The 21245-nt window shown below is 43.1% G+C and overlaps 1 protein-coding gene across 1 annotated transcript in view; it reads left to right on the forward strand.

Annotated features, from left to right (window-relative positions):
- The first annotated feature begins 786 nt into the window (after positions 1–786).
- Positions 787–21245, forward strand: part of LOC128909271 (amine oxidase [flavin-containing] A-like) — a 40265-nt gene continuing 19806 nt past the window's right edge. The window contains exons 1-3 of the mRNA XM_054200699.1: positions 787–898; positions 13193–13287; positions 15890–16027. Coding sequence (XP_054056674.1) covers positions 820–898; positions 13193–13287; positions 15890–16027 — 312 coding nt within the window. The 5' untranslated portion in view covers positions 787–819. The remainder of the gene's footprint in view (positions 899–13192; positions 13288–15889; positions 16028–21245) is intronic.

The raw sequence follows: 21245 nt of genomic DNA on the forward strand, positions 1-21245 counted from the left end.
TGCTTACTTGTAAAGGGATGGACAGACTCTCTATTTTTTCTACTTAGTTTCACAGAAATGACATTTACACTTTGGCAATAAAAATTGTACGAGCTGTAAAACGCACAAAAAAAAAATAAATCACAACCATCATGTATTTCAGAGCCGTAACAGTAGAAGTACAAACAAAACTGGTATTTTGGCAACCCGTTATTATTTCAGGCATTGTCTTTGGGAAGCTACTTTCATGCAAAAGTTAACCCGTCATTCCCTGGCTCGTGGATGGAGTGCTGTTCGATTCCGGGACACGGTGAGGCTTGTATACTGCTGTAACCTGTGACACTGTAGCTCCGTGGATCTCCTCACCTTCTCCCACACTCACTGCTGGCATACTTTATAAATTTTAGTAAATAAAAGGGGCTTGGTGGGTGCAAGCAGCCAGAGCTGTTGCATCCCGCAGCAGGGATGCTGTAGCCTATCAGCCTCCCATCCTTTCTGGTGGACCCAGGAGGGGCTGGTGGGAAACCCAGCCGGCACCGAGACTTTCCCAGGCAAAACCTACACCGGCAGGCAGCGTTTGGCGCCGGTCTTCTCCGAGCTGGCACCGTCGCACTCCCGCTCCTCCGGGACCCCGCACCGCCCCGTCGGGCCGGGCGGAGGGCGAGCACCCGGGGAGGGGGCGTGACTACGTTAGACCCCGCCCCTAACTGATGCCCATTGGTGGAGGCAGCTTGGAGCCCCGCCCAGGGGGCGTGTCCGGGGCGGGCGGGACGGCGCGGCGCTGCCCGCCCGTCCGCCACAGCCGGATCGGAGCCGCCGCCGCCGCCGCGGGAGGGCGGGATGGAGACAGCGGCAAGGACGGGGGGCAGCGCCATGACCGAGAAATACGACGTGGTGGTGGTCGGGGGCGGCATCTCAGGTGGGTCCGGAGCGGGTGGTGCGGCTACCGCTCATCCGCCGGCCTCCCCCGTGGCATCCCAGCCACCGGGAGCGGTCCCAGAGCCCGCCCTGCCCCGGGGGGCACCGGCGTTCGGGGCCGGGGTGCTCCCGGCTGGGCAGCGCGGGAGGGCCTGGGGGCGGCGGGGCCCGGGGGTGGCTGGTCCCCATGGCTGGCTTGAAGGCTTGGGCGATGGTTAGAGAGGTGTCGGGTCCTCAGGGGTTTCGGGTACACTTTGGGGGGGGAAAAAAAAAAACAGGAAAAAATAATCCAGGTTGCTTTTTTAGGAGGTAATTGCTGCTTCTTGCGTTGTTTTGTACTTCGTGCTCATCGGAAGAGAGTCTGTAGAAAAACTGACTTTATAATGTCCACAGGTGCAGGAGGATGCAGGGATACCGGCTGGGATTTTTGCATCCCGAGAAAGATGGTATTTTGAAGTTGTGGGGGTTTAGGCAGGTCTTGCAGGGATAACAGTTGTATTATTTTGATAAATGCTTTAGAAAGACATCTGGGAATATCTATAAAAACAGTTTGGGTTTTGTTACTGTGAGAAGAGTTGAACTCCGTAGACAGCCAAGTTCTCCTGATGTAATGGACTAGGAAAAGTACTTCCCAAAATACTGTTCAGATTCAGATCTACTTTAATGCTAGCAAGTGCACTGTGGCCCCTGATCCACCTTCTTGAAAAACAGAAGACATTTTTCTTATGGCACCTGATGGTACCTAAGATGATAATGTTGCTACATTGGAGAAAATCTGTCTTTGGTTTGTCCATCAGATAAATACTGTGTTAGCAGCTTTGGCCAGGTTTCAGTTTTCAGGGAGTCTTTACTTTACTAATGGTTCAGAAAAGGTGAATTATGTGACTGAGTGACTTCAGTGATACTTCAACCATTTAAAATTATTTTTTATTAGAATTGAGAAGGAGTCAGAGGCTTTCCTTTCTTTAATCTGCAATGAATTAATGCACAAAACAACAAATCATTTACTTCATTACATTGTTTCATTTCCTAAAATAACAGTAATTGTTTAAGTATTTTTTGTGACAACGTAATTATATAAATAATCCATAGTATCACTGAACAGAAGGAAAGAGTTTGGACTTAGTTTTGTTTGGATTTTAAATTTTACCAGATACCTGTGTATTTTCCCGCTAGCACAAGTCATTTGGTCTTCATCCTTAAAGTTCCTGTAATGCACAGAGTGCCCTTAGGGAATTAACCACCCGTACCATGTGCAGGTGATGGCGATGTGATCTTAACGTGGCTTTTAGGATTCTGAGAAGCTCCTCTTATTGCGGGTCCCTTGCTTCTCCGGCTTTCCAAACTGTAGCAGTGTTTTGGAAAACACATCGAGCATTTCCAAGTGGTATCTTGCCTCACTAGTGCAAGAATCAGTAAGTTACTTCAGAACGCTTATGCCTTGGATTAAAGCCTGTTGTGGAGTCTGAAATGGAGCCAAGCAGGAAATTTCAAGGTGTTACAGCCCCTGAAAATTTGTCAGTGGCATTAGGAAGACAAATAAACATGTCACAGCACTCTTGGGGTGCAGGAATATTGTTCTTGCCAGTGGCAACGCTTATGTCATGCCAGTGGCATAGAAATGGGTGTTAGCCTGTTATGAATTAGAGCAGGCATCATTTTAAGAAAGCAGCCTTAGAAAAATGGACAATAAATGCCTTATTTCATAATCAATCCATCTTGAATATACAATACCTTTCATACCTGGGCACTATAATTCCTATCAGCTCCTGGTTTGTTTTGCTTTTCACACAGCTTCTCTGTCGCTGCTGTTCCTGTACCAATAGACCTACACCTCAGTTCTGTAAGAGTTTAGACAGGGCTGCTTTCTGGTCTTAAAAAAAGTGATCTGTATCTGGAATTTTGGTTCTGGTGAGAAAAACAGTAAAACACGCTCCATTCAGACAGGGTTTCCCCTCCACGTCTTTCTGACTCCAGTCTTGACTTGCTGCTGCTTATTTCTCTGAAGATATATTTGCAGTTGCCTCGTCTGGTGAGATTACTGTCTTCTCTCCTTCTGCTGTATTTTAGATACTAGTTATCTGATGCTTGCAAGAAAGGATGGGAAACTCTCGGGTGAACTCGTTCTTTACTAGAAATATATTAAATGTATATCAGGTATAAGCAAGCTGCTTATTATATTAGGTTTGAGCTTCCCAGCAGTGAGATTGTGGCTTTTTCAATTATTTGTACAATATTTGCAAAATGAAGCTCAAATCCTGTCTGGCACCTCTGGAGCTATCTGTTCCTCGAAGTGAAGCATGGTCTTGAGAGCCAGCTTCTGTACAACCTGACAGGCTCTTCTCGTCCGTGCTCCTGGCCTCTGTGTGCACACACACGTCTGTACGTGGTCATTCACAGGGACACAGAATCGACTCTGCCTGGTAGGAAGCTGGAATCCAGGGAGCTTCTGCAAAGGGTGCTTCACGGTGGAGAAGCTCTTGGAAGACGAACTCAGCCCTGGTGGCCTCCACCGCTGAGACTTTCCTGCTGTACCCTGTGGAATCGTGTTCGAACTGTTCAGATTGCATCCGCAAGTGTGATTGGACACCCTACGGAGAGGGAGCTGCAGATCTTGAGCTAGATTCCGCTTTTCACATGGGCATACGTGTTAAAAATGTGGATGGTGGCCAGGAAAGGCCCCAGGCACATGTTTGTATCATTCTTAATAAATAGTGTCCCTTGTAATACAGTTAATATTAATTATAATATTTTATACTCAAGCATATTAAACAAATGGATGCCTGAAGTTAAAGACTTTCCCCATACCCACAGGAAGTCCTTGTTTTTATGCCTTGAATATTGCTCCCATTTTCTATTTATAGGGTTTTTCTACTGGACTGAAGCGGGTGTTCTGGTTTGGATTGATATTGATCTTTTGCCTGTGCGTTTTGGTTTAGGCTATGTAATCTCCTCATTTGTTAAACACAGCAAGCTGACAGCACGTGACGTGCCATGGATGCATGTCTGATTAATCGGCAGGATCGTAACCCTGACATCCTGTCAGAGGGTCTTCTGACACTTGAGTTAAGCGGCTACACTAGTTGAGGACTAGGAGATTGTTATCCTCTCCGTGGACAAACTACTGTATTGATGGCTTCCAGAAGTTGTCTCTTTTATGCACCAAGTTGCTGCCATACTTCTTTTGACACGTTGTCCCCATCTCAGCTCCATTAGCTGCTCTGCAAGCTAAGCCCACAATTACAGGGAAATTCAGGTTTTCACAGACTGACAGGGGTTGGAAGGGACCTCTGGGGATCATCTAGTCCAACCCCCCTGCCACAGCAGGGTCACCTACAGCAGGTTGCACAGGAACGCATCCAGGCGGGTTTGGAATGTCTCCAGAGTTGGAGACTCCGCCACCTCTCTGGGCAGCCTGGTCCAGTGCTCTGCCACCCTCAAAGTAAAGAAGTTCCTCCTCATATTTAGATGGAACTTCCTATGTTCAAGTTTGTGCCCGTTACCTCTTGTCCTGTCACTGGGCACCACTGAAAAGAGCCTGGCCCCATCCTCCTGACACCCACCCTCTAAGCATTTATAAGTGTTGATATGATCCCCCCTCAGCCATCTTTTTTCCAGGCTGAAGAGACCCAAATCCCTCAGCCTTTCTTCATAAGAGAGGTGTTCCAGTCCCCTCATCATCTTGGTAGCCCTCACCATCTCCAGCACTTCCCTGTCCTTGTTGAACCGGGGAGCCCAGAACTGGACACAGTTCTGGTTCCATAGCCCTAGGATGCAATGTGCACTGGTGCTCCGAGATACGAAATGGGTTGTAAGGAGGTCCGGGGTGTCTCAGTCACTCCTTAGGGACTGCTTGTTAATGACTGGACAGCATGAAGTCCTCAGAGAGTTTTGACAGAAACCTCAGCTATTTCAGCTTTTCAGATCTAGAAAATGGCTGCTGCCTACATGTGACCTGTAATTCCTCAGAACTTTCTAACTGACCTTATTGGGGCATATTTTCACATGGATAACAAAATGCACTATGTTGACTCAAAGGCTACTTCCTTGCCAAATTTCAAGTGGCTGCTAAAACTTCCAAAATAGGAAAAAAAAAAAAAAAAGCCATCAGTTTTCGAAATCGAAGAAGAATGTTTCCTGAAGGTTTGGAAACAGCCAGCCAATTTTGACCAAGATTTTCCAGCAAAAAATAATCAGCCTGAAAAACACGCTCTGAAAATTCAAGCTTAAATAGTTCAAAATTTGGCAAAAAAGAGTGTAAACAAAACACCTCAACTTTTTCAGTGGGAAGTTTGGGGTACGTTTGTATGCCGGCCTGGCCTTAGACATGAATTTTGGACACCAGAAGGCCCAGTTTATCAGAAGAAGGCATGGAGGATTAAGACTGTTTGTCTACATAATGCAAGCCAGAGACATAACAGATACGGAGAACTATGTCCAGAAGCAGGCAAGTCCAAGAGAACTTGTACGCAAACATCTTTTGGAAGAAATTTCAGCACATCATGTTACAAGGACAAAGCACAAGGGAAACACAGCTATAATTGAAACTTGCACTGAAGATTAGCATTCCTTGACATGGATAGTTCTTATTTCCAAATAAACCCACATTTGTTCTTAGCTCGAAACAAGGAGATCTCATGGCTCAGTAAAACAGATGCTTAGGTTTGCCAGCAGTGTGCAGGAAACAGCAGTGTTTTCTATTGCACTTACGGAGGAGGCCAAGGGCCACAAATTGTAGGAGAAGCTGGCATGTAAAAATAGTAGTAATTAGTCTTTATATTGAAATAAAACATATGATACACTATTAACGCTTTTTTTTTTTCCCCTCTTCATGGAAGAGCGCTATGCGTTGGCATCTCCTGCTCCGCGGTGTGTGATCGACAACCTTACCACTTGAGCTACCTACGCATTGGCTGTGCTCTCCGAGTGAAAGACTGAATAACGAGGAAATGCAGATTTTCCTTACTTGGTATTAACGGCGGCACAACTTATGTTGTATACTGCTCTGTTTGTTTTGACAGCGTGCCAAGCTGCTGGTGGGTGGTAGTGTCAGATAAACTGTCAAATACACAGTTACTGGTGGAAGATATTATCAGTCCCACCTGTGTAAATCTGGAGCAGTTTTCAGTAGATTTTTTTTCGAGTGTTACTTCTAAATTTACCCAGAATTTGACCTGTAGGAATGCAATAGCTGGTTCATAAAATGTACCCTGCGTTTATCTCTTTACATCTGCCCTGCTCTGGGCTCTGGCTACCTGTTTCCTTCACGCTTTATCATAGAGTCGTAGAATCGCCTAGGTGGGAGGAGACCTTTGAGATCATCGAGCCCAACCATCAACCTAACTCTTTCAAAAATCATCACTAAACCATATCTCTAAGCACTCTGTCTACCCGTCTTTTAAATACCTCCAGGGATGGTGACTCAATCACTTCCCTGGGCAGCCTTCTGATAAAAGGTGATAATATTGTCCCTTGGTACCAGAAATTCCTAAAGGCCATTTTTTGGGATGCAGAATTAAATAGCAATGTTTCATAGGGCTGTCAGTTCCCCATGGATCGCTAGCAAGCTGATTGTCATTATGACAAAAATTTACAGCCGGAACAAAACTATCAGACCCCCATATAAAGTGTAATAGATGTTTTATACAATACTTGCAAATAAGCAGAAATACCAGTTTCCATTTATCTCCTTCATAATGTGTTCTAAAGTTTTGCTACTAAAGATGCAAAACCTTATGATGTGGGGCATGGGTTTTGGTTAACAGGCTCCTTCGTGTTATGCTCAGTGCCAGATATTTAGTTTTGGACAAAATATGGTTGTGATGTGATCATTATGTAACCAGATGTAGAAATAGTATTATTTTCTTCATCTTCCATTGTATTCTTCATGTGGTTTTCTATGATAAATGCATCATTTATAAACGTTGTCTAACCCAGAGGGTGACCTCAGTAATCACAGCTCATTCTGCTCTGGAATGAAGAATGTGTCATGCTTGTTTCTGGCAAAAACCAAAATGTACACCAGCGTGATTCATAGGTTAGCAAATTCAAAACTTCTAGGAGAGTGCTGTAAACCTATGGTTTGTCCTTGAGGAATATATTTTGCACCATGCTGAGGTGAAAGGTGTTGAAAGGTAGGAAAGAGTATTCCTGGTAGTAGGTAGGTCTGAAGTCTTAAGAGTGTTATTTGCTCCAGGGAGCAAAAGAAATCGCTAAGTAGTTAGGACAGATCTCTATGCTAGCATAACAAAAACGGGCATGGGGCAGGCATTATGTCCTTCCTGGGAATAACAATGCTGACGTTCTTGATATTTGTGGCAATGACATTGACCGTAGTTTAGCAGCAACATTTTTTCACATACTTATTTCATTGAAGATCACCATTTAGCTAACAGGAATTTATTCTGCATACTGACCAAAACAATTATCAATAGTTAGAAAATGTGCATAATTACCTTAGATGTTTCCATTAACTAGATGGTATCAAACCATCGTCATCTTAGCTGGGGCTACTCATTTTAATATGTAAAGGGAAGGAGGATGCTACATTTCTAACTCCATGATTATACTAGTTAACTTCTTTCCGCCTTTGTTTTGGGGGGTGGGCATTATTCTGGGGAAGAGATGTTTACTGCAATGGGCTTTGGACTTGAAATTCCCAGTGGGTGTGTACAGAGGAGTGGATTCATCCTCGTGATACAATTCCTTCTTCCTGCCCACTGCGTTTCTGTTAACGCTGTCCATGAGAAATCGTCTTTGTCCCCTTCAGAACAAGGCTTGCATCTGTTGAAAGCATTTAGACAGTAGCACCATTGAAACCAGTTAGAGTGGCTTGGTCTCAGTTGGACAATGTACTCTGTAATAGAAAATATTTATTCTCTGATGGTTGAAATCTTTGCTGAATCAACTGGATTATTTTTGCTAGAGGGGAAAAAAAAGAATTGATGTAGATGAAAAACATTTACCCGAAAATGACAAAATAAATAAACACAACCTCATCCCCAGTATCAAGTATACTACAACAAGTGTTGTGAAAGAACGTAAGGGAAGATAAAATACAGTTTCTGACAAACAGAAAGTTAGTGATGTTATGTTATTAGGCAACATTGAAAGAAGAAATGAATGTAGACTTGCAATCAGCACTGCATATTCATGCTGTTTTGCGCAAATTTAAGGGGTTGTAATTGAATTAGTAAGTTCTTTTTTCGTTTACAGTGGCAATTTTAAATCTTGAAAACCTTGCTCTGTGAAGGAGAACAGTTCTTTCATTCTTGACCTTATATATGTTGTTGTCCTTTAGTGAATTCTCTGGAGTTAGTCTAATGTAACCGAGTACATTTTAACTGTATTTTAAAACTTCTTTAAATACCATGGTATGCACAAAAATTCAAATGAAAAGAAACTCCTGGGGGAGTAGAAGGAGAAAAAAGGTGAGGATGGGAGATTTTACCCTACAGTCATGGTGGAAATGTTTTGTGCCTCTTATTGACAGGTTCGTGTTTACTTGGCAAAGAGACTTCTAGCTGAATAATGAGAGTTGATTCTAAGATGGCCATTGCCAGATTTAATTACTCAATTGTGTTCGGAAAAAGTTAGGTTTTCCATTGGTGAAACAGTAAAAATAAACACAGCATTAGCATGCCATTACAGTGGAACTTTAATGAGGATATATTGCCAATTGTCTTTACTGATGGATATTAGAATAATGAGCAAAAAAGTTTTAAAACTATTCCCCTTCTTAAGATCAGATAAATGTAGAGATTTTCCGGAAAGATTTTTTTCTGTGTGTTATTCAATTAAAGCCTGTTAGAACACTGCAGTAATGGGGTAGTCGTCTTTCACACAATGTAATCATCCCACTCCATGTAGAGAAAGGTGGATTAGGAAGGATTTTGGGAAGGAATGTTTTATTAGGTTGGTTTTGATAACCTTTCAGCCTGGTGGCGGATGCATAAAAGGCAAATGCACTTTGTCAAAGAAGCTAGCAAGTGGGCAAATAATGCATCTAGGTAACCATCAGACAGTTAGCTTTTCAATAGTAACAGGTAACTTTCTCTGCCTTTGTTTTGGTGTGCTCAATATGGCACATACATAGTGGCCTTGGTTTGAAGGGTTAAAGAGTTAATGATATCAGACTGTCATCACTCCACTGCCCTTTGTTACCCTGTATGGGCACTGCCCTTATATGTTCTGGAGGTGTTCAGCATACCTCATGTGAAAAGTTCTGTCTCTGGGAAAGATGCTGGTGATTTTTGCTTCCGATCATGGTGTATCAGTGAATCTGCTTGATGCTGTGGATTTACAGAGCCTGGATTTTGAAAAGTAGAGTTACTGTCACGTTTCTGATAAAGTAACTTTTTAAAAACTGCCACCATTTGTGCTGCAGAACTCGTGTCTGCTCATACACCCTGTATCAAGCCCAGTACTGAGGCAACTTGGAATTCTTCATATAAATGCCACCCTTATAAATGCTTCCCTGTGAAACAGGGAAACATTTCCCACGTGACAGGGCTTTGTTGGGAATAAGCTCGGGTCTCTTAAATCCCAGTCTTGTGCACTACCAGTAGAGTTGAACCTTTCTCTCCTGTCAAGTAGAGACATGCTTTCTCTGTATTTTCCATCATGCTACATACAAAATTCAGTATTGTTCAGCATCTCTGTGCTTCAGCCATAGTGTAAGTCTGGTAGCCTGCAGATTGACATAAATTCATCTTACTTTCTTCTTTTTTTTTTTTTTAAACAGTGTATCCGGTGTTTTGATGCACTTGAAACTGCTTTGCTTGATAGGATTGTGGCAGTTTTCTGAAATGAAAGCAGAGGCAGTATGATCTGTAACAGCAGCAATTCTGAGTCCTTAATAGCGCTGCAGAATCGATAGGAACAGAGCTTTCCTGCATGGTGTCTTCAGACGGGGGGAGCTTGGTGTGAGATTGCCATAGAAACCCTTGTGGAGGATGTATAAGTCATCTTGCCTTGTTTATTCTCATCTAATAACAAGTGAATTTCTACAGCCAGATACTTCAAATGGGGCATGGTTTTGGCAGGCTCCTTTCATCTTCCTGAGGCAAGTGGTATATTTCTAATTCCTAGAATTAGAGTGGTGTCTGTAAGGAGTGCTGCCGGTGATTTGGGATGGTTTGCAGCTTTATCTCTAGGCCACTCTTGCAGGAGGTGGAGGCGGCAATGGGGCACAGCAGCGGCCTCAGCTGCGACAGGCATGTCTGTGACACAGCCATGCAGGCATCCACAGGTGTCTTTTAAAATACCTCGCCTGCGTCTTGGCTGCGGCCTAGGGGGTCACAGCCCAGTGCCCGGTTTGTTCCGGTGTGGCGTGCTCGCAGGACACTGTGGATATCCACAATATCCCAGGACATTGTGGCTGGTGCCAAAACCCAGGCATGGCGGAGGGCTATGGCTCTAGAGTAGTGCTCACGTTGCGGGAGGCCCTTGTGGTATGAAGGTCCTGCCCTCCCCCGTGACAGCTGTCACAGAATCGTAGAATGGTTTGAGTTGGAAGGGACCTTCAAGATCATCTAGCTCCAACTCCCCTGCCACGGGTAGGGACACCTCCCACTAGACCAGGCTGCTCAAAGCCCCATCCAGCCTGGCCTTGAACACTTCCAGGGATGGGTAGTCCTCTGGGGAAGGAGTGGAGATGTTGGAGAGGAGGCGGGAGGCCAGCTCCATGTGGCCTGAGGGGAGCTGAGCAGGCAGAGAGAGGGTAAGGAACTGGAAAGGAGAAGGTCTCATTCCTTCCTCCCTCTCATTCTCACCCCATTGATGAAACAGAAATAAATGGTCACTCTCTGGTGTCCAGTCCTGCGGAGGGTACTGGAACAGCAACAAAAGCATTGAAAATTCAAGTTATGGAGAAGATAAAGGGAAAATGTGCAATCTGTTTTGAGATTAATTGTGTATCAAAGGCATGTAGGCTTCATGTCCTGTGGGATGCTTAAGACATACCTGTGGAAGCCCCTGTATCTGGTGCACTTCAGTCACACCAGAATGGAGCTAAAGAATTTGGTACAGTAGACAGCTACATAGAGAGATCCCGTGCGTCGGTGTTGTTGCTAGTCCTCCATTTGAAAAGGAAAATATTTCCATGCTTTAAACAAATAAACGTGTAGTAACAATCTTTAATCAACATATTTTGCATTGGTTTTATTTCTGCGTCAGGCCCTCTCCCAGAAGCCAGTAAGCCACTGCTGTCCTGATATATCTCTTGCCTTTTCCCAATCTGTGTAGCTCTGAAGCCTTTTTTTTTTTTTTTATTAGTGTCTACAGTAACACTTGGGTTAACAGTAATAAAACTAAAAATCTGTAAGGCTGGAGTGCGAGAAGTACAGTTTAACAAGAAAACAGATTAGAGAACCTCAGTCATATTACTGCATGTTCTTCACCCTTTAGCAGTCCTTCTTTATTTGGATATATCATATAATTAAGCTTTAAGCTTAATGTCCAACCCAGTACAGTGCAAACATTATTCTTCCTAAATAGCTATGATGTGAATATAGCTATGGAATACAGCAGGACATTATGGTCTTAGGCACTGAGGATTTGCATACAATTTTTTTTTATACCTGGACAAGATTTTTCACTGCTGCATGTTCCATAGTGCAACACGTGAACACACTATGTGTATTTTCAAGACTTGTATATCTACAGTAAACTTTCTTATAAAAGAATTACACGCTCATGCCTGAATGTCCAGTGGTATTTGTGCAGAATAGAGAAATTCAACTTTTTATTTTTATATATGTAGGAAATCCACTTTTTTGTGACAAAAAACACTGTATATTTTGAAAAATCATTTTTCTTCATAAAAAATAAAAGTATTTATAAGAAAATGCTGCATTTTGTGTTTCCAACATTATAGACTTGTGTCTTCTCTTTGTGTTGAGGAAGAAGAGAACATCACCACCAAAAGCGTTAAAGAATTAACTATATATATAAAAAAAAGTAAGATGTTCCCTGTAGTCTTTCACACAGGAAAAAGTAATCAAAAACTATCAAAAGAAATCAGATCAATTTATAAGATGTTTACTGTCAAATGGCTAGCATTTTTAAAAATTAGAATATTAAATAGGGGGAAGAATTAAGTATACTCCTGTTCCAGCACCGATCTAAAGAATATTGTGTGGCACAAGGCTGTGAAGTTATTCTTAGATGAGTATGGAAATCTTACATATAATTTTTGTCAATGTAAGACATTTGAACTTCCTCAGTTCTGGTTTCCAGTGAATGGTGTTCCGCTTCCCCATTAAAAGATTATGTGGCAGAAGCTTATGGGCTATTCCGTATTGTCCTCACAATAAATGAGTACACTTAATGCTGCCCAGAATGATTCCTCTCCTCTGGTCTTTTCAGATGTGCATTCTTTGTGGGATCACGAACAGTAGCTTTTAATCACATTTCAGGGTAGTGTAATAAACATGGGCATAATATTATTATGCCTTACTGCAGGGTATCTTGGAAGTTCTGATCAATAAGGCTGGCTTTCTTATACTTAAGGAGGGGAAACAACTCCAAAGAAACAATGCTTCAGTGCCAAATTGGCCCGCAGGGCAATAGGATAATCTGATTTCACAAACTCATAATTGCTTTTTACAATTTCAGCTTGCATTTGTCAAAAGCAAAGAGGACTTCTGTCCTATTGAATTTCCAGTTGTCTCTAGTGCCTCCATCACGAAGTCCGATAATTAGATGATTTTTGCTGAGACCATAATTCCTTTTATAAAGTATCTACATACAGCCTGTTTGATTGCCATGGTCAAACTCCATTGTTTAAAATGAATCTTGACAGTGAAGCAGACTTTCTGCGTGTCAGTGGGGACAGCAGATAGCAATAGATTGGAGAGGTCATGAGTGAGATAAGAAGTTGGAAGCCTACCTCTCTGGAACATGCCTACTTAATATATTATTATTTCTATTAGTTTAGCATTGCAAGACCCACGAGCTGGGTTCTGCCTTTCTATGCACTGCACAAAGGAAGAGTAAGATTAGTGTCCCTTAATGATTGAGATTTTACTGATTTTAAAATGCCAAAATGCTAATCTGAAGGAGGAAACTTCAGTCTGTGAATGCTGCTTATGGAGATGGTTATAACATGCAGCTAAGCTGCAGACACATAATTTCTGTGGTAAGATACCATGAAAAGTATCAGGAATTTTTGAAAACAAGGTCTGAAAGGGATTTGAAAACAAATCTCTGACCTTGAAGCTTTGGTTCAGTTGTTGACCATTAATGTGGCTGGTTGCTGCCATTTGCTTTAAAACACTTTCTCTTATTCTGATAGGTTTGTCGGCTGCCAAATTGCTGTCTGAGTCTGGGGTCAGCGTGGTAGTTCTTGAGGCCCGGAACAGAGTTGGAGGACGGACGTTCACTATCAGGGTAAGTGCTTTGTGAGATGCTGGACTCTCACTTGTGCTGCTCTACAACATGGCAAATGTCACTCCTGTCTTCAAGAAGGGCAAGAAGGAGGACCCAGGGAGCTACGGCAGGTCAGCCTCAACTCAGTCCCTGGGAAGGTGATAGAGGAACTAATCCTGGACACCATTTCCAGGCACATGAAGGACAAGAAAGTCATCAGTCAGCATGAATTCACCAAGAGGTGATGAAATGAGACTTGGTAGATGATGGAAGAACAGTGGATATTGTCTACCTAGACTTCAATAATTCAACACTGTCTCCCATAAGATCCTCATAAACAAGCTGGTGTAGTGTGGGCTGGTTGAACAGACAGGGAGATGGACTAAAAACTGGCTGAACAGCCTGGTCCAGAGAATGGTGATCAGTGGTACAAAGTCTAGTTGGAGGCCAGTAACTTGTGGTGTGCCCCAGGGGTCAATACTGGGTCCAATCCTGTTCAACATCTTCATAAATGATCTGGATGATGGAGGGACTGGAGCATCTCTCCTGTGAGGAAAGGCTGAGAGAGCTGGGACTGTTTAGCCTGGAGAAGAGAAGGCTCAGAGGAATCTCATCAGTGTATAGAATGGAGGTAAGGAAGGGTGCAAAGAGGATGGAGGCAGGATCTTTTCAGTGGTGCCCAGTGGCAGGAGAAGAGGCAGTGGGCAAAACCTGAAACACAGGAGGTATGAAGCATCTGAACATTAGGAAACACTTTTTTAGTGTGAGGGTGATTGAGCACTGGCACAGGCTGCCCAGGCATCTCCCTTCTTGGAGATATTCAAAAGCTGTCTGGACGTGGTCCTGGGCAACTGGCTCTAGGTGACCTTCCTAGAGCAGGAGGGGTTGGACCAGATGACCTCCAGAGGTCCCTTCCAACCTCAACCATTCTGTGATTCTGTTGGGTTTGACATCATTAGCTAGGGGGAAGACAGGGAGTAGAGTTCCCAAAGAAGACAGGTGTTTCAAATTGCCATCACTTTTGTGAAGTAATAGAGTTCTGTTTGGACAGGTTGCATTGCAATGCATGCCAGTGGGCACCTCTTGACAGGAGGTTCTTTAAAATTGGTCTGGAAGCAACTCTGAGAACACCAAATGGGATTTGGGTGCCTAACCAGAAGTGTGCAGTGCCATTTTAGCTGCCCTAGGACACCTTGCCTGGCCTCCAGCTGCAGTTCTTCCATATTTCATGAGTCAAATTTGTCAGCCTTGCACAGAAGTCTTGGATACCCTGGGCTGTCTAAATTGGTGTTAAACATCTGTATTAAGGTAATTAAATTCCACCCACATAGTTCGCACCCTTTGTCCACGGCAGGATCTGCTCTGCCTTTAACAGAGGGAAACTATCATCTGAGACTGTGAGTGCCAAAGCATTTCTCCTCTCATTCCCATCTCACTTTGCATACTGTAACGGGCATGGTAACTGAAAGTCCTATAAGAAGCAGCTTGAGCAGGGCCAGACGTCATTACAGCTCAGATGTGCATTTTAACACGGCTTAAAATTATCTGAAATAGCACTCCTGCTTCTAAAAATGGACCATGTCTTGATTGCCATTAAAGAGAAAATGAAAGAAATGATGAGTCACCTGTGTCAAGGGGTAATATAATACAGATAACTACCTCTGCTTCCCACCCTGGAAGTAAAGGAGGTTTAAATTATCTCAGATGCCATTGCTGGGGAACCAGAGATAAACAGTGGTGTTTCACCAGAAAACATTGTACATGAAGCATAAACACCATCCTTCTGTGACACTGAGAATGCCTAGCTTAAAATACTCACTATAAACAGTGTTAAAAAGAGTTACTATCTTGGGAAATCAGCCTTCTTGTAATAGTATGCGTCCCTGAAACTTTTTTGCTTTCTTCCTTCCTCCCAAGTGCTCTTGATGCTGGTCTGAGAGGTGTGTGGAGCACCTTCATAGACTCATAGAATGATAGAATGGTTTGGGTTGGAAGAGACCTTCAAGATCATCTAGTTCCAACCCCCTGCCATGGGCAGGGACACCTCTCACTAGACCAGATTGCTCGAAGCCCCATCCAGCCTGGCCTTCAGTGTCAGGATGCGCTGGGTTAGAGCCAAGGTGTGCCATGCTGGAAAGATTACTCTCTGAATAATGCAGTGCAGGGGTCAGCATCTACAGCATTAAGTCTAAGCAGATATCTACGGTGAGAAAACAAGCCTTTGGTACTGGAGATGGTTTCAACTTGAGAAATGTTTTGCAATGACAAGAAAAGTTACATGAATTCTGAAAAAGTGGGGTTAGACTTAACCAAAGCATTGATTTGGTTGGATGTTTCTTCATTATCTTTTGTGAGACTGAAAAAACAATATTGAAAGCTATGGGAAAATTTAAACAAGAGTTAAACCCAATGGCACACATGGGTGCTACAGAGTAAAGGCACTGTGCTCTGTGTGTCTGTCATTACACAGCTCAGCACTGCCTACTTTTAACTCAGTCAGTACAAGTTTTCTCCTGTGCATATTGTTGCAGTGATAGTATGGAATAATTATTTCTACTTCTAGAGGTTTGTGTTGAGGAGCTTCCTGCTTGGCTTCTGATTCCTGTATTCTTTATTTTGACAGAACAATAAAGTTAATTACGTAGATGTTGGTGGATCGTATGTGGGACCTACTCAAAACCGGATTCTCCGATTGGCAAAAGAGCTGGGTGTTGAGACCTATAAAGTGAATGTTGAGGGCCATATGATCCATTATAAGGGGGTAAGTATCGTATCTTTCATGTTGAGATACCTAAAGGTACCATTGAGCTTTGGAAATTACTGACAGTCATTAAGGAGGTTTCATTTAAAGCTTGCTTTTAATAATCCAGTAAGCACGTGTTTGAAGTGTTGTTATACTATTTTAACTTACTGGGAATGCGATCAATCGTTCTTGTTTTCTTTTGAAAAGTGTTCAGAAAATGAGACTGACAGCAGTTAAAAAATTTGGGATACATTTGACACCTGATTATTTTTTAACATATCCTCTAAAGAGTTTTTGCCTGAAATTCAGGAAATACTTGTTCTGAAATGAAAGCCAAATTTAAATAAGAAAAAATAATAATAAAACTGTTGGATACTGTTGAATGACAATACTAGACAACAGTACTAAGGGACTAGTCTGGGAGCAGTATAACTTATTTGCCCCACCTGTGTCACTAGATTCACATGATATCTCTCCCAGTCTGGTAGTGTGGGATTCACCTTACTTACAAATGGGCGTCTGGAAGTTGGGCGTCTAATCTGAGACTCATTGAGGTTTCCTCTCTAGCTAACAGTAGGAAACAGGCCCTTCCCAAGGCTTGCCATAAATTTCATGTCTGAGACATGGGGCAGCGGGGATTCCTCTTGAGCAGGTGCTGGTGTCACTAAAGTGATCTGGAATGAAACTTGTCTTCAGAGGAGCCCTGGTCGTAGTCCTTTAGCTCACTGAATTTTTGCAGAGGTCCTATTCAGGACCTACTGCCCAAACCAATGCAGAGGGAGAACTGTTGGGAGAGGGATGAAGAGAGGCCTAAGATCCATAGGTATGAGGTACAAGCGTCTATCTCCCTAACTCATAAACTGTTTTACTTTCCCAAGACAAGACCATCAGTTTTGTATTTTTTTTAATATCTTTTAGTTTTGGTACTTCCCAGACATCCACAGAACAAGGCTTGAAACCTATGTGCATCAGAGTTGACATATTTGATAAAAGGAACACAGTGTGATGGATCCTTAACTGGTTTCATTTTTATTATCTTCTCACTTTTTCTTCCTAGGATTAGAGCAATGCGTTCATACTGCAAAGTTTTACCATCTGGTTCTGTAATCTCTCCTGATTGGGCAGATTCATGTCATGCTCATAAAATAGTCACTCCATGATACTCAAAAAAATTATTTTATACCACCTGATGTAAAACTGGTGTAATTCTACAGCAGCTGGGCTGCACTGATTTGTACCAGCTGAATGTTTGTCCCACTCTATTTAATTTAAGCTCAGACATGTATCTCTTAGCATCCTAAAAGGCACTTTTCTTCCTTGTGTTAAATAAAAGGCTCTAATGGGTTACATGAATTTGAGCCCTTAATCCATTTTGACACTGAAGATGCAGCTTTTTTTTTGTCCCACGTTACATTATGCATGTCCTTGCTAATGACCACGTAATTTTGTAAGTTTTCTTTGAAGTGGAAGCATGTTCCTAAGCAAGAGGCAGCATTACCAGCTATTCAGCTGGATCACAGGCTGTGGTTCAATTCTAGATTTGCTGAGCTAACAGGGTCCACAGGAAATTGTAGTTGTTGGAACAGGGTGAGAGCAAAGGGGCTTTAAGGTCTCCCAGTGTGGATAGACTTAGGCACTGAATTAATGACTACGATGCTTTTCTTCCAGTAGGTATCATCCCTCCTACGTCCTCTTCCCATGAATTGCAGGCCTTTTGTTTTCTTTCCCTGAGGTTTTCCACTGCTTTTTCTCCTTACTCTTTCCTTGAGACACCGTGTTGTCACCGTGTCCTGTGGTTTAGGGATCTGTTGTTGAACCCTCTCTTACACCCCACTTCTACAAGAACTCTCTTGAAAACAAGCTGTGCAGTCCTGGCTATTGGGTGGGTTGGTGAGCATTCAGAGACCTTAGGGCTTGTACGTTTTACCTACCTGCTACACACCGTTATCGTGCTGGGATGGTGAGTTGGCTGGGTAGGGATTTGTGCTCTCCTGGCTATAGACGCGTTCCTCATATTCATTAAAGATGCTGCAGGAGCCCGAGCATCTGTGGGATTTCCTAGATGATAGAAAATGTGTTCGCAAAGGGATGATTTGATATTAAAGGATCATTGCCCCAGAAATTGAATATTAATCTGAAAGATGGATGTGTTTGGCTTCTTGGGTTAATACGCTGTCAGCCTTGGGCCAGCTGCTGCCTTTCAGGTTTGAAAAGTATGACTAAAACTTTTCTCCTTGCATCTCATCTGCTATTTCTATCAGCTGATGGCTGCCGGGGAGTGTGTAGCTGGGGCCAGACAGGAAGGTCTCTTCCCAAGGGCATTTCTCCAAAGCCTGCAATGCCGTGCGGTTTTTGTCAGAGGCGAGAGGGAGAGTTGTTGGAGGAATGACTAAACGTGGTTTTAGATTTTCTTGTGACAGTCATTCAACTGTATATAATCCCCAGCATCTTCAGATTAAGAGATTTTTTGACTTTTATTTGCCATACTTATCAGTTAAGTTTGGCTCATTCTGAAGGTTTCCAGGATACTGCTTGGACTGAGTTAGGGGAAAGCGGAAGCAGCCAAGGGAAAGTGGAAAACCCCGGAGGGATTTATTAGCTTCTTTGCTCTGAAAGGAATTTTTCCCATATGTGTGTGGAAAAATTCCATGTATCACAAGCTTTAAAAACCATGTTGCGTCTTGTGGGCAGGTTTCCTTTGTAGTTACAGTTTATTTGAAAAATCCAAATGTGTAACTATTGTTTACCTTTTGTTTTATTTGTTCATTCTTTCCCATCAGTTAGCATGGTAACATGGACTGCTTTGATATCAGCCAGGAATTTATTTGTATCCTGTCATCGTAAATCTGTAACTTCAAGCTGTAGATTTTGTTACAAGCCCCAGACTTTCTTTACAGCCAAATTTGTCTGTGGCTACTATCCCGTAATTTATCAAGAATGCTTTAGGACTGAGAAAAGGCAGATGTGCTGGAGTTCTCCCTTCCCAGAAGGGGCAGATAGCTCTTTATTCTTACACAGGTCCTTTAAGGTCACGCTCTGCTCCTTTTTCACCTTCTCTTTAGTAGAAGACCTCAGAAAGTAAAGGCGTTAGGGCCTTGGTGTGTTATTAACCTTCTCATATAACTGTAGTCCTCCAATATCTGGCTGCAACACCCAGCTCGGGTATACGTAACATTAGTAAATAAGGACTGGTTTTGCTTATTTGTTTGCTTATGAATTTCAGAACAAGGTAACACTTGACAAAAGATGAACATTCGTATGCCATGCTTCACACTGGCCATTGAGTCTTTCGTTTCCTTCATCTAGCTTTAAGATTAAGAGATTAGGGTGCAGCAAGTAAGTCTGTGACTAAATCTGTGCAAAGCGCTGTGTATCTGCAGTTTGGACACGGGAATCGCAGGCAGTCCAAGGCACTGCAATGCTCGCGAGGCTAGACCTGCTGCAGAGGCTGAGCAGGGAAGGATGTTCACACCACAGAGATGCTCACACCGTCGGGAGCTACTGCTCTGGCTATGTGTGCTGTGCGTGGTCCGAGGGCAGGAGCAACGCCTGCCCTGGGGAGCAAGGAATGTGCCTCCTGTCAGTCCTGATGCGCAGCGCGTCCTCAGCACAGCGAGCAAGAGCCACACTTGCCTTTCTCAACACTGGCAAAATTGTCTGCTCCTCTGGCACAAACTGAAACTTGGAGCGGTGTCACAGCTGGGGCAGCTTGGGCTTAGTTCCTGTAGTTATGGCTATAAGCCACAGCGTAGCCCTGGGTAAAGACAGACCTCGCAGAGCACATCTCTCTGCTGCCTTCTTTCTAACCACCGAATTACGGTGCTTGGGGACATTGTTTCCTTTGGACTGGTGTGGGGTAACTAATCCAGGCAGGCAGCAGGACTCAAATCTGAGGTCTGCGAGAAAGCATTCGACCCACCAGGAAATGAAAAAAAAGTTAGATAAACTCTGTGGGTCAGTCAAGCAGCCTTGTGTTAGCATGGGAACAAAGCCAGTAGGTTATTTTCCTTTCAGTTAAGGAAACAGTAGTTCTCACAATAATACACCCAGAACTCTATAAACTTGTTTAAAAATGGAATATTTCAAGACCTTGCCTGCTTGCAGTGAGCTCCTCTGTGAAACATGCTGCCAGAGCTCCTCTGCCTAGTAGGGAGACAATATTAAAAACAAATGAATAACTCACCAGCCCCAGGTCATTTGGGCTAGATTTATTCCCTGCTGTGGAGATATTTGTGCAGAAGATGGAGTTGAAAAACGGATGTGGCTAAGGCTGTTTGGGTCATGCTCTCTGGTGGGCAATGGGAATTTGTCTCCTGGAATTTGTTAGAATTGGGCTTCACTCCGGTCAGCTCCCACCTCTTATAGGTCCGGCCCCCCTGCACAAGGAGTTAGTCCGTCTGTAAACTGTTTCAGGCTCTCTGAATTCAGTCTCGGCCTCTTCGAGGTCTGTTAGCACTGTTGTATTTTTCCAGCTTTTCCTCACCTTGGTCTTCAGTCTTACTGAAATGATGGGGTTTTGAATGCAGAAGAGTGCAACAGGTAATGCAACTTTAGGCTGTTAGTTAGCAGTTGGCATTTCATAGTTCTCAGAGGATAAAATGTTTTCCCATTGATCTTCCTGGGCTATGCCATTGACCAAAGATGTGGGGATAATATTTTCAGATCAGTAATGAAAGGATAGTTCTTTTTTTCAAATAGCAGATAAATGAATACTAATGTGATACGTGTCATTCCGGTGGCTGAGGTCGTAAGATTTCTTGATCCGTTCTCAGCAGATTGTGATTATGGTGGTCTAAAGCTAGTATAGAGGTGGAAAATTTGGAGGAAAATATTAGGTAGCCAGGCAGTGGGCAAGTTCTCTCATAAATTTCCCTGTCTACAGCAAACAGGATAGTTTGGGAGCTCCTGAACCTGTAGCTGTTGAACACGGTAGAGTTAATACTGGGAGCTGGAAAAGCTGTTTTGATGCAAAGCTCAGCATGGAGTTACTGGGGGAGATTTTTCTGGGGCTGTTTTTTCCAGCAATATAAGTATTAGGTTTGGCTGAAAACAAGAGGAGGAGAAGACCCTTAGAAGAAGCTGCTTTTTTGGCTTTCTTTTTTATTTAAAAAGAAAGTCCTTTTTTTTTTGAGTGAAGTTAGCCAAGGATAGGTATTTGCAAGTTACACCACTCAGTACAAGCACGGTCACTTGTCAAAAAACTGCGTGAAAAGAGATGTTACTGGAACAGGGGGAA

Source organism: Rissa tridactyla, chromosome 1 (assembly GCF_028500815.1).
Source record: "Rissa tridactyla isolate bRisTri1 chromosome 1, bRisTri1.patW.cur.20221130, whole genome shotgun sequence".
Lineage (NCBI taxonomy): Eukaryota > Metazoa > Chordata > Aves > Charadriiformes > Laridae > Rissa > Rissa tridactyla.